The sequence below is a fragment of the Sminthopsis crassicaudata genome, chromosome 5 (assembly GCF_048593235.1).
Source record: "Sminthopsis crassicaudata isolate SCR6 chromosome 5, ASM4859323v1, whole genome shotgun sequence".
Classification (NCBI taxonomy): Eukaryota; Metazoa; Chordata; class Mammalia; order Dasyuromorphia; family Dasyuridae; genus Sminthopsis; species Sminthopsis crassicaudata.
The window spans coordinates 289,385,245-289,397,414 of NC_133621.1; the positions used below are offsets into that span (position 1 = coordinate 289,385,245).

Genomic DNA, 12,170 nt, shown 5'->3' on the forward strand with positions numbered 1-12,170 from the left:
TTTCAATTTGTGTGTGTGGGAATCAAAATGCATAATTCTATCCAGTCCTCAAATATAACACATCCCATGTGCTTTGAAATATTTCTGAGAAGCTTGTTAAGCTATTAGCACATTGATGTCTGGAGTAATTTATGACTATATCCTACGGTTATGATATTTTTGCCCACTCAAAGGATACCTTTCATTCAAGACCCTTTGCTTATTAATCCTCACACCACTCCTGTGAGGTAGGTAGATGACAAGTACTCTCCCCATTTTGCAGATGAGGAAACTGAGGCACAGAGGTGGTGAAGTGACTTGGCCAAGGTCACACAGTGGTAAGTCTGAGGATGGGATGAGAAAAGGAGAATATTTTTCCCCAAATTAAGAAAGGAAAGGGAAGACTTCTAAGTGTCAGACCCTTTTTTGCTGGATCATTTTCTCTTAATCCTCTCTGAGAAAAAGGTAACTATTCTTGGTATCTTTAGCCCTATTTTTGAAAGAAAAACAATTTTTGAGGGGGGGGAGGAAGTATGTTCTTTGCTTTCCATCAAAACCAGATGGATCTTTCAATTCCTGTTCCCTTTGTTCATCTCTCCTTCATTTTGCTTTCACCAGTTACGGTTTTGGCCAGACTCCTTCATATAACAAACTACAAAATAGCACCATTGTACTAGAAAACAGAGTTGTACATACGACTTGATAATATTCTGTATTAATGATATGCTAAATTTTACATACTACTTTTACATGGGAAAAAAATAAAAGGAAGAAATTATTTAAATCGCAGAAGGAGACACTGAGCACTCAAGAGACTACTATGCTTCGGGACTGGGGTCTACAATAGAATTTGTTTTGCAAATTGTGTCTACTTGCTTCTGGAGAAGAGGTGGGGGGGGGATGGCGGCGGCATAGGGGGCGAGGAAAGAAAGCTCTGTCTTTAAACTAAATGTATCCAACCCATATTTGGTCCAAGTGCCACAGATGGGAAGCTGTGTGTGTGTTTGAAAATCTCATGTGTTACTTTCCTGCTGGGGGTCGGCTACTGAGAGTGTTTGCTTTGTGCAAATGGAAAGGGAAGGGAGAAGACAAATAACCCTTATCTGACACTGTTAAAACAAACAGCTCTGTTGTTTGTTAAAGAAGTGCAAATAAAAATAAAACACACACTCACACACACACAAGCACGCACACACTTAGACAAGGCTGGTGAATGTGTTGCTCTCCCAGCCAAGGGTTCATAGATCGATTCTGAGCAATTGCATCTATGGAGGCCCATGGACTTGTGGGCTTTCAAGAAGGAAGGGAATATATTTTGATTTGCCATTGTACAGGATAGTATAGAGAAGTTACAGAATCAGAGAGCGACATAGCAGCTCTGGGAAGATGCTTAGCAAGGAGTTGACACTAGTCTTTTAAAGAGGTTTAAACATTGGAATGTTTGCTCAATCTGGCCCCCTAGCCCACCCCCACCCCCCTGGGAGAATGCCCATTGTTTTGTCATTTCATCAAGCTTATTAAAACAACCGGCGTGTTTGGTTTTTGTTTTTTTTAAAGTCTTCCAATGTTGAACAAATAACTTATTTACAGAGAAGGATCCCGCAGAGGAGGCGTGTTCATTCTCCGCTCCTGGACGGTGGTTCTTACATTCTGTAGTTCCTGCTTCCTGAGCTCCCTCTGCTTGCGTTCTTCAAATGTATTTCCTGAAAATGAACAAAAATAATCAGTTTTAACTACTGTATGATACTTCATGAGTGCATCTGATATCATTGTTCCTGGAAACCAATCATGTTTTCTTGCTATCCAGCTGCTTTTTTCACTGCCATGATGGATCTATACATAAGAGACTGAGAGCTGAGGGCTAGGCCCTTTGGAGTGCTATGGGGTATATGGAATAGTCCTGTAATTTCCCTGCCGCAGAGAACTTCCAGGTGATAATATTTCCCTCTACCAAAGTGACTCAGAACCTTCTCTGCAATTTAGTCTTAGAAAGTTGTCTGCAGAAGTCATATTCCAACATTAGCGGTCTTAGGACTTCTTGACATTCTTAAAAGGCCCCAAAGAATTTTTGTTTATGTGGGTTATAGCTATCGATATTTACTCTGTTAGAAATTGATCTGTCTTAAAGGCATTATCATAAAACAGTTTGAATCTTATGGTCCCTTTTGAAACCCTGTAGGCCTCTGGACCACATTTTGAGAATCACTGACCTAGAGAATTGAGATGTTAAATGCCTTTTTTTTTTGCTGGTATGTGTCTAAGGAAGGACTTCTTATACCCACATCTTCCTTGCCCCAAGACTTGGCTCACTATGCTCCACAGATCCTAGCCTTACCCAACATATCACAAATATTCAATTCAACTCAACAAACATTTATTTAATGCTCCTTATGTCTGAGGCATTGGGAATGTAAAATCCAAAGCATGGCAGTGCCTATCCTCAATGAGACATTTGCCTCCCATTTATTGTCTGTCCATCTGTCTGTCTGTCTATCGTTCTGTTTGTCTTTGTCTCATCTCTTTTTTTCTCCCTATTTATCTAATTATTCATCTACCTAACCATCCATCCATCAATTTATCCATTCATCCATCCATCCACTCTATCTATCTATGTCTCCATCATTTATCATTCTGTCTATTCATTTATCTATCTGTCTATTTGTCAGTCTGTCTCAATCACCCATCCATCCATCCACTCTATCTATCTATGTCTCTTATCATTTATCATTGTCTATTCATTTATCTATCTATTTGTCAGTCTGTCTCAATCACCCATCCATCCATCCATTCATCTATCTATGTCTGTCTATCTTTCTATCCATCTATGTCTTTATTATATATCTATCATCCATTCATCTTTCTGTCTGTCATTCTGTTGGTCTCTCTCAATTATCTATCTATCTATCTGTCTGTCTGTCCGTCCGTCCATCTGTCTGTCTGTCTGTCTGTCTGTATTACCTATCAGTCTGCCTATCTATCTGTTCATCTATTTGCCCATCTATCTTTTGGTCTGTCTCAATTACCCATCCATCCACCCATCCATTCATCCATCAATCCATCCATCATCTATCTCTATCTATCTATCTATCTATCTATCTATCTATCTATCTATCTATCAATCATCTATCTATCTATCTATCTATTCATCTATCCATCCATTCATCCACCCATCTATCTTTTGTATGTACATTGTTAGTTTCATATTATCTCTTCCAATAGAAAGTAAGCTTCTTGCAGCCAGGGACTGTGTTTTTTGTTAGTGTTTAGTAAGTGCCTGACACATTCTAAACCCTTAATAAACATTTGTTGACTACAGATACAAAGAATTTAGAAAGTACTTGTAAGGAAAGAAAAGGCAAGTAAGGTGTGTGTGTGTCAGGAAATGTCCGATCCCTATAATAGTCTAGATAATATTAAACATAGGCTCAAAATCATTAAATATTGATTATGCACTTACTGCAGGCCAGGCACTGTACTAGATGTTTAGGGTCCAAATACAAGAAACTAGCCTTTAGGGCGTTACATTCTAAGGAGGCAGCAGTATGTACATATTTAAATAAACTAGTCATTTTGGGAGGTAGAAAGAAAAGGTCCTAGAAGTTGTGGACCTTGAGGAAGGCTTCATGTAGATGGTAGTCCTTGAGCTGAGCTTTAAAAATAACTAAAAGCATGGCACTGAGGAGGAATTACATTTCAGAGATGGGGTTAACAGTGAGAGAGAGAGACAGACAGACAGACAAAGGAAGAGACACAGATACTTAGAGAGAGGAGCCAAAGAGAGACAGAGACAGAAAAACAGAGAAATAGACAAAGACACAGATATATACAGAGAGAGGAGAGTTTGAGAATTGTCCAGAATCACTAATAAGTTTCTGAGGTAGAAAGACCCCGAGTCCGCCAGTCTTCAAAGCTAGTGGTCTCAAGACTTGAGCTGGACATCAGAAGGTAATTCTCTCTACTTTCAAAGAGGATGTTAGTTTGAAGTCTGAGTGGGTGCAAATGCCTAGGGATGAATTGAACTAGTACTTCTAGGTGTGCTTCCAGAGCCAAGCAGAGACATAACCGACAAATCATCAGCTTCTCCCCAAGTTGCACATTCCCTCCACCCCCACCCCACAAACATACATGGCTGTGACTGTTCAAAACCAGCTGGAATGTCTGCTTTGCATCTGGCTCAGTTCCCAAAGTCTCACACATGCTTTCTTTGTTGCACACAATGGAAATAACAAAAGCACTTAAGGACCGAGGTCTCAGTTGCATCTTTTGCTTGGTCCATTGTCTTAATTTAATTTCCCAGAGTAGTCTCGACAAGGAGTGGCAAGCATTGGCCACGTGGGCAACTATGATGGTACTTGCTTTTTAATCCCTCTTTGCTGGGTACTGAAACTGCTCCCAATTTGACAAAAGTCATCCCAAATTTCTGCAAACTTATCCATGTGATTTGAACTATGTGACTAGGTATTTAATAAAGGAAAACAGCAAAGAGTTAAAAAATGGGTTGCCATTTAGGTCAAATTGAGAGGACCCCAAAAGCCATCCAGTCCAATAGTCTGTGACTAAGAATCCTCTCTATGACATTGGCTCTGGAGTAGGATGGATTAGTTTAAAAGCCTGCCTCTAATGTTTGCTGCTTATTGATCTTAGAGAAGTCACTTAACCAATCCAGGCCTTGGTTTCCTTATTTACAAAATGGGGTTGAAATAGATGGTCTCTGGGGTTTCTTTTAGGGCAACTAAGTGATATCATAGTGTGCAGAGCACTGGGCCTGGAGTTAAAAAACACACAACCAAACTCATCTTCATGAGTCCAAATCCAGCCTTGGACACTTACTAGCTATGTAATCCTGAGCAAGTCACTTTACCCTGTTTGCCTCAGTTTCCTCATCTGTAAAATGAGCTGGAGAAGGAAATAGAAAATCTCTCTCTGCCGAGAAAAACCCAGAGTTGAAATGATTGAACAACAGAGGTCTCATTTAGCTCTAGGAGCCTCTATGCCATTTCAGATGCCTAGGTCTCAGTTTCCTCATAGAATAAAAGAGTTGGAATTTAAAGTCTCTTTCAACCATAGGTCTATTCTCTAAAGACTTTATAATCCTAAACCACTTCACTTTCTTGGACTTCAGTCAGTCAGTAAATTAATCAATCAAGTAATCAAACCTCAAATAGCTACTGGGGTACTACTGGGTCCTATACTGTATACTGGGGATACAAAGGCAATTATAGGACAGGGTATTTCATAATTAGGCTGCATCACTGGGGCTTTGTCCTAGGCCACTCCAATTTAGAGGGTACTTGCAGAACTCGTGTTCCTTCTTAATGGAGAAACAACTGAGCTGAACTGAACCTACTTAGTAAGAATAATGGATTAAAACAAGAAGCATTCACATGATATACCTTCTCCCCTTCCCCAAAGCAGCCTCAGAATGGCCTTCTTCCTCTACATACTGACTTTATCTTAAAAGCAAACTGAACTGGAGGCACATTGAGTTACCATCCACTGCTATTGATGGTTCTGTATAGAAGGGGCAGCCTGATAAAATGGGGGTTGATAGCTCCCAAATCTAGAAATCAAACAGACTTCATTTGTTCCCCTTGGTTACCATGTGATAGCTTTTTCCCAGACACACCTCCTCTTGTCTAATATAAGGACATGCAGCAGCATGATAACAGACTCCCTACTATTCTGAGGGGAAGCAGTGATGTTTCCACTGGGCAAATATTTCCAGCGTGTCTGTTCAGAACAAGACAAGTATTGTGGGACACAATATCTTAGCAAAAGATAGAACCTTTGAGCACTGGGGAAATGCCCTTTGGCCATGTTGAGTATTACACACTCTTGTCCAACCGGTACCATATGAGCTTTGAGTTCTTCCCTAGAAAGACCAGTAAGAAAATGAAGCCATGGAATTGTTGAGGGGTCAGCCATTGCCCTAACCTGTTACCTGTTGGGAACAATTTGTGGCAATGGTATTGTGTGTGGGTAGGAATGACTAAGTGGGCTTGGTATCAGCTCTGATATTCCTCTCCCCTGGGAATCACAAGTCCAAATTCCGGGAGGGTTGAGTCAACGTTTCATCACTGAGAATCAGGCGTATTGAGTGTCAGGAAAATTATGCATCTGTTTGAGGGATGACCTTTAAGATCAAGTTTCTGTCCACTTTACTAGAGACTCTACAAAATGCCAGTAAATATCTGGGTTGTTTGGCAAAGATAAAGAGTTGTGGTTATCAAAAGGTGCTTATACAGGGCTCAGCTGTAAGTGGGATCTGGTGTTATTCTTTGCCAATGATAACAACCCCAGACAAAGACTATTTAATCTGCTGTTACGTGATGAAATGTCATCATAACCCATTAGAAGGCTCAGGGACTAGCGACCTTAAATTCTTTCTGGGCACCATGGGCTGTACCCTTTCATGGAAGAAGGTACAGGGCGGGAAGAGATAAAGAACCAAGTTCTTGGCAAGTTATAGACTGGGTCAGTGTGTAAACAACTTGAAATATGTATCCCAAGTCTTGGTTGATAAATGGGCCAGCTGTTTAAAAAAAAACGCAAAAAATAAAACAACCATCTAATTTCAAACCAGTCCAAAAAGTGTTGGACTTGACAACAGAGGATGTGGATTTGACTTATACCTCTGCCAATAACCGCCTGCGGAAACTTGGGCAGGTCACTTCTCTCTGGGTCTCAGTTTTCCTCATCTGTAAAATGAATGAATTGAAATGGACATCCTCTCCTGATTTTCCTAGCTGATTCTATAGAGGTCCCTTTTAAGTTACTTCTCTCATGAGAATATTGCTCCGTCTCAGTCTTGAGAGACTTCTCAAGATAGTCGAGCCATCCATAAATGAAATATATTTCCTTGTAAAATTATAATTACTGAAACTAATTGGCTTGGTTATAGCAGAGGCTAGGCAGAAGTAGACTCGTTCCATCCCAAGTGGAAGATAATTTAGTATTATGGAAAGATTATCAGATGTTGAATTAGAAAAAGAGTTGGATTCGCAGTCTAGCTCTGCCATTGGTTGTGATCTATGTGACCTTAGACATCGTCTTTTTTCTCACTTTGATTTTTACATGCAAAAATGGAAGTGGATGGACTAGAGAGATGGTCACTAAGATTTCTTCCACTCTGCTCTAAGGTCTTCCCAGTTCTGATATTCTCCATGGCAACACCCCTCCCAGATCTTACCTTCTCCCATAATCTATATGCTATCCTATCAGCTATAAACCCATAATCTTATGCTATCCTATCAGAGTCCTGACTCAGGGCTCAACTGAGACTCCAGTGTGAGAAATCCTGACCACTGATTTAGAGGGATGGAGTGGAACAGGAGAGAAGCCATGCCATTGATGCTTTGCAGCGCTGGCAGAAGGCTCACTCTGAGTTTTTGTATTCTTGCAGGATGTCATTGAGGAGCCTGAACTGTTTAGACTGTCGATTTTATGAGCTGCTTGTTTACTTAGCTATTTGTGTATGTGTTAAATTTTTGACGTAAAAAGTTGAAAGACACTGTCTTGCCTTGAGTTATTTTTGGAAGTTCAGAAAGGGCTGGAGTTCTTGGTCATGGCATTTCTAGAAGGAAAATGCCAGATTTTGGCAGCTTTGCCGAAATGTGCTAAATATACTTCAGATAGTGTTCAGCAACTCGTACCTAAAAAACTAGGTTTTCTTTTCTTTTCTTTCTTTTTCTTTTTCTTTTCTTTTCTCTCTCTCTCTCTCTTTTTTTTTTTTTTTGCCTTTTAGCTTCTATCATGTGAAGTTACTTTTAATGCCAGGAATACAGATTACTAAATAATAGTAGTATTCCAAAAGAGCAGGTAAATTTCAGTCTTTTATCACTTGCTACTTTAAAAATCTCTAATACCAAATAACCTCTAAGACCTCTTTGCTTATGCTTCTATGAACATCTCTGGGTCTCAACTTTCTCACCTGTAAAATGGGGAGAATGAATGAGATGGTTTTTCCACTTCTAAATTATATTTGTATGATTTGCTTCCTAGGATTGTAGTAAGGGCCAAATGAAATTATAATAGCCAATGCTTCCCTAAGCCCATTCATTCTCCTCACTCTTTTTTAGAAACTGATTTGTGATTTCGCTTGTGTGGGGAACTTTTGGTATGGAAATCCTCTCCACTGATGCAGATCAAGAACTACCTTACAATTTATATATCTTAGAGAACTGCTAGGTATATTGAAAAAAACTACCCATAGTTACACATTGCCAAGTAATGCAGAGCACTTCGACCCACATCTTTCTGCTTTGAGCTCTCTAGCTACTACCTTTATAGAACCTTAAGGTTGGCAAAGTGGTTCGTGGACGTTAGATCTTTTTAGCCTCACAACCATCCCCATAGGAATTATTGGCTTCATTTGGCAAATGAATAAACTGAGGCATGGATTGGCTAAAAGATTCCCCTCTCTCCAAATGTTAGAGGGAATATTTGAACCCAGGTCTTTGTCTATCACCCATTTATTTCATTATAACAAATCGGTTCTCAAACGAGACCGTGAGATAATGTTTGTGAAGAGCTGAGTAAATCGTAGGGCTGGTAGAAAGGTTTGACTTCAATACTTTACCAAAAAAACCTTCTCTGTTGCCTCATCACCATTTGGAAGTGGTTCCTAAAAACAACACCAGGGGAGAACAAGCTCTGTCTGGCAGATACTCCCAGAGGAAATGGCCTCAGCTAGTGTCCAGGGACTGGCTGAGTTCGTCTCAGACAGCTTCGATACTGGTTTTTAGCCACGATAATTTTTGGCTCCTTTCTCTTCTTTCTTTTTCTATTATTACTTTCACCTCATATTGATATAAAATTTTAATGCCTAGAATTCTCTATCCTGCATCATCCCCGTCTCTACTTAGACTTCTTTGTTTCTAGCAGTGGAGCTAGATTAATTGGCACAGAGGATTCTGGGCTTGGAGTTAGGAAGACTCATCTTTCTGAGTTGAAATCTGGTCTCAGACTTTACTAGCTATGTGACCCTGGGAAAGTCATTTCACCTTGTTTGCCTCAGTTTCCTCATCTGTAAAATGAGCTGGAGAAAGAAATAGCAAACCACTCCAGTATCTTTGCTAAGAAAATTCCAAATGGGATCATAAAGAGTCGGATATGACTGGAAAATGACTGAATAACCATAAAATCTAGTGTTCACACAGGTCTTTGTGGTTTCCTTCAAAATCCTGTTTAAACTTTACTTCTATATAAGACCTGATTCTGCTGCTGGTATCCTCCCAAAAAAGTGTTTACCTTGTCTTTATTTTCAGACATATGTTTATATAAAGACCACGTCCTTTGTTAGAATGTAAATTCCTTGAGGAATTTAATTTTTTAGTTGTTAATTTTATTTTATTTTTTTGTCTTTATCCCTCAGTATCTAAAGTAGGTGCTTAATAAACATATTGGTTGATTGATTAAGTGGATATCATCTATATTGTCTCACTGGATCCTCACAACAGTGCTATGAGCTAAATACTGGTTTTCCGAGGAAATAAATCAAGGCCCAAAGTGTGTTTGTCCTGCCTGGAGTTACCTAGTTAAGCACATCTGCCTGCCTTTAAGTCCAAGATGGAAATGGGCTTGTCATGGGCATTGATTTTGGAAGGACCCATACCCACAAAATCATAGATACTTGAACTTTTGACAGACTTCCCAGAACTGTGTGGTTCCGTGATTAGCTCACAGGACTAGTAGGATTGGGCACCAGCATCTTCCAAAGACTCTTTGGGATGAATCATGCATAATACTCCAATACTGCCTGCTGAAATTCCTTTCTCAGCATGTGAGAGATATTGGAAATTTGAAAAGCAGTTTTGAACTTTTATATGGAATGAAAGCATTTACTGATGAGTAAATATTTTTGCTTCCATTTGAATTTGATGTGATCCGCAACTTCTGCAACTATCCAACTGGATCTGGGTTTTCCCTATATAGAAAATTATGAGATCATTCATGCTTATATTCTGCTTTCTACATCTCGCTTGGCAGCCCTTGCCATCCTCCCTTTATAGTCTTTTCAGTATTCTTTTGCATTAAAGAACAAATCTTATCCCTCTCATTTTTCAGGGTAAGGAATTGTGGACATATATGGTCTCTTGGGCAACTAGGAATAATAATAGCATTACTGATGAGTAAATACTATTTTCTTCCATTAGAATTTAAAAGAACCTGCAACTTCGACAGCTATCCAACTGGATCTGGGTTTTCTTTATATAGAAAATTATGAGATCACTCATGTTTATATTCTGCTTCCTACATCATGCTTGGCAACCCTTGCCATCCTCCCTCTATAATCTTCTTAGTATTCTTTTGAGTTAAAGAACAAATATTATCCCTCCCATTTTTCAGAGAAAGGAATTGTGGGCATATATGATCCCTTGGGCAACCAGGAATAATAGTAGCATATAAGGATTTATATTTTTCAAAGAATATTCCTGGGTATCATTTCACTCATCTACAGAGTTCTGCACACAGAAACAATCTACAATTGAGGATTGGTTTGGTATCAGGAAGATCTTGGGTCACAGAAAGTCATAGATCGAGAACTAGAGAGGACTTTAGAGATCACCGAGTCCTTCATTTTTCATATGGAGAAACAGGTCTATGAGGATTAAGTCTTTTGCCTTATGTGATATAAGTAGTATCTGAGGTTTAATTTGAAGCCATCTTCTCAGACTCCAGAATCATTGCTTTTAGTCTCTATTCAAATCCTGCCTCTGATACTTACTATTCATATGTCCCTGGGCAAGTCACTTAACCGGTATTTACCCAGAAACTCCTCATGACTTATGTACAAAATCACACAGGGGTTGTGATCCTCATTGGTGGGGGAAGTTGTCATGTTGGGAATTCTCTAAGCTGATAAAATCATTGCTCTTTCAAATTAGCTCCATACCTAGAAGCTTCTACATAAATGTTTCTTAGATGCATGAGCCATCCCCAGGTACCATGTTGGATTCTACAATGTATGATTCTTTTCATGTGACCACTCTCTTACCCAACGGGAGAACCCAAGCCAGCAACGGTGGACTGAGTAGGTATTGTTGTCCATCCCGAAACCTGTCTGCTTCCTCTGTCTGTAACCCTACAGAACTCAGGTCTAGCTGCAATTGTTATCTCCAGCTGTGAAAATAGAACCTCCTATTTTGACAGACTGTGGGACTGCCTGGCCTTTAGTTGTTTAACCTCTCGGGGTGGGCTGGGCCTGACGCTCTGATCTAGCTAACATTAGTGATTTTTGAAATGAGCTCCACAAAACCTCTGGCATTTGAAAATCCAGCCTGCAAAGGCTTTTTGACTTTTGGCCAGCTGGGGGTCAAGGGGTCACATTTCCTGGTTTCTTGTTGGAACCTTTAGAGCTTTTTTTTTTTTTTTTTTTTTTTTTTTAAACCAGCAAAAAAAATGCTGCTTTTGTGGTCAGCAATTTGCTCATCCTGCCGAATATTAGACTTTTCCATCCTTTTTTGTGTGTGTGTGTGAGGCGTGGATGCCCCAGAGCCAATGCCAACAATCTGACCCCATGTCTCAGAGGCAGCTTTCACATTTGCATCCTCATAATGCCAGGTTAACTGACTCCTGTTGGACACTGGTCAAGCCATGTCCCCAGGACCTTCCAAGACCTCAATAAGAAGGCTGGGTTTTAAAGCATAATCCTTCTCCCTGGAGAGCAAACAGTTGGCACACTAGAGATAATTAAAGAAATATAGAAAGAAAGGCTGTCTCACTGAGCCCCTAATAAGAATAATAAACATTTCGGTAGTGTTTTAGGCTCACCAAACACTTTACATAGAATCCATTCAGCATAGTGTAGTGGTTAGAGAGCTGACCTCATAGTCAGGAATACTTGGATTCCAGTCACTTGCTTTGGGGCTACTGGTAAACCAGCATCCTAGGCAACTTGCTAAGATTAAGTTATGGTCAGATTATGAAACTTTATCAGTGGATGGAATTTCCATAGTGGGACTTCCTCCCCCAGAAAAATCACAAGATTTTCTCATTATCAGTTACAAAGAAAATGAAAAAGAAAAGGAGATGGATGAAGGACGTTGGATAGAGGCAATACCTTGGTGACCCCTTGTTTTAGTCAGATAATGAAACTGTCAATGCATGGAATTTCCATAGTGGGACTTCCTGCCCCAGAAAAATCACAAGATTTTCCCACCACTTACAAAGAAAACGAAAAAGAAAAGATG

The 12,170-nt window shown here is 39.7% G+C and overlaps 1 protein-coding gene across 4 annotated transcripts in view; it reads right to left on the reverse strand.

The window, feature by feature from the left end:
• IGF1 (insulin like growth factor 1) overlaps positions 1-12,170 on the reverse strand; it is a 105,592-nt gene continuing 93,422 nt past the window's right edge. For all 4 annotated transcript variants that reach the window (XM_074271411.1, XM_074271409.1, XM_074271410.1 and 1 more), the window contains one exon: positions 1-1,682. In XM_074271411.1, the coding sequence (XP_074127512.1) occupies positions 1,623-1,682 (60 nt within the window). In that variant the 3' untranslated portion in view covers positions 1-1,622. The remainder of the gene's footprint in view (positions 1,683-12,170) is intronic.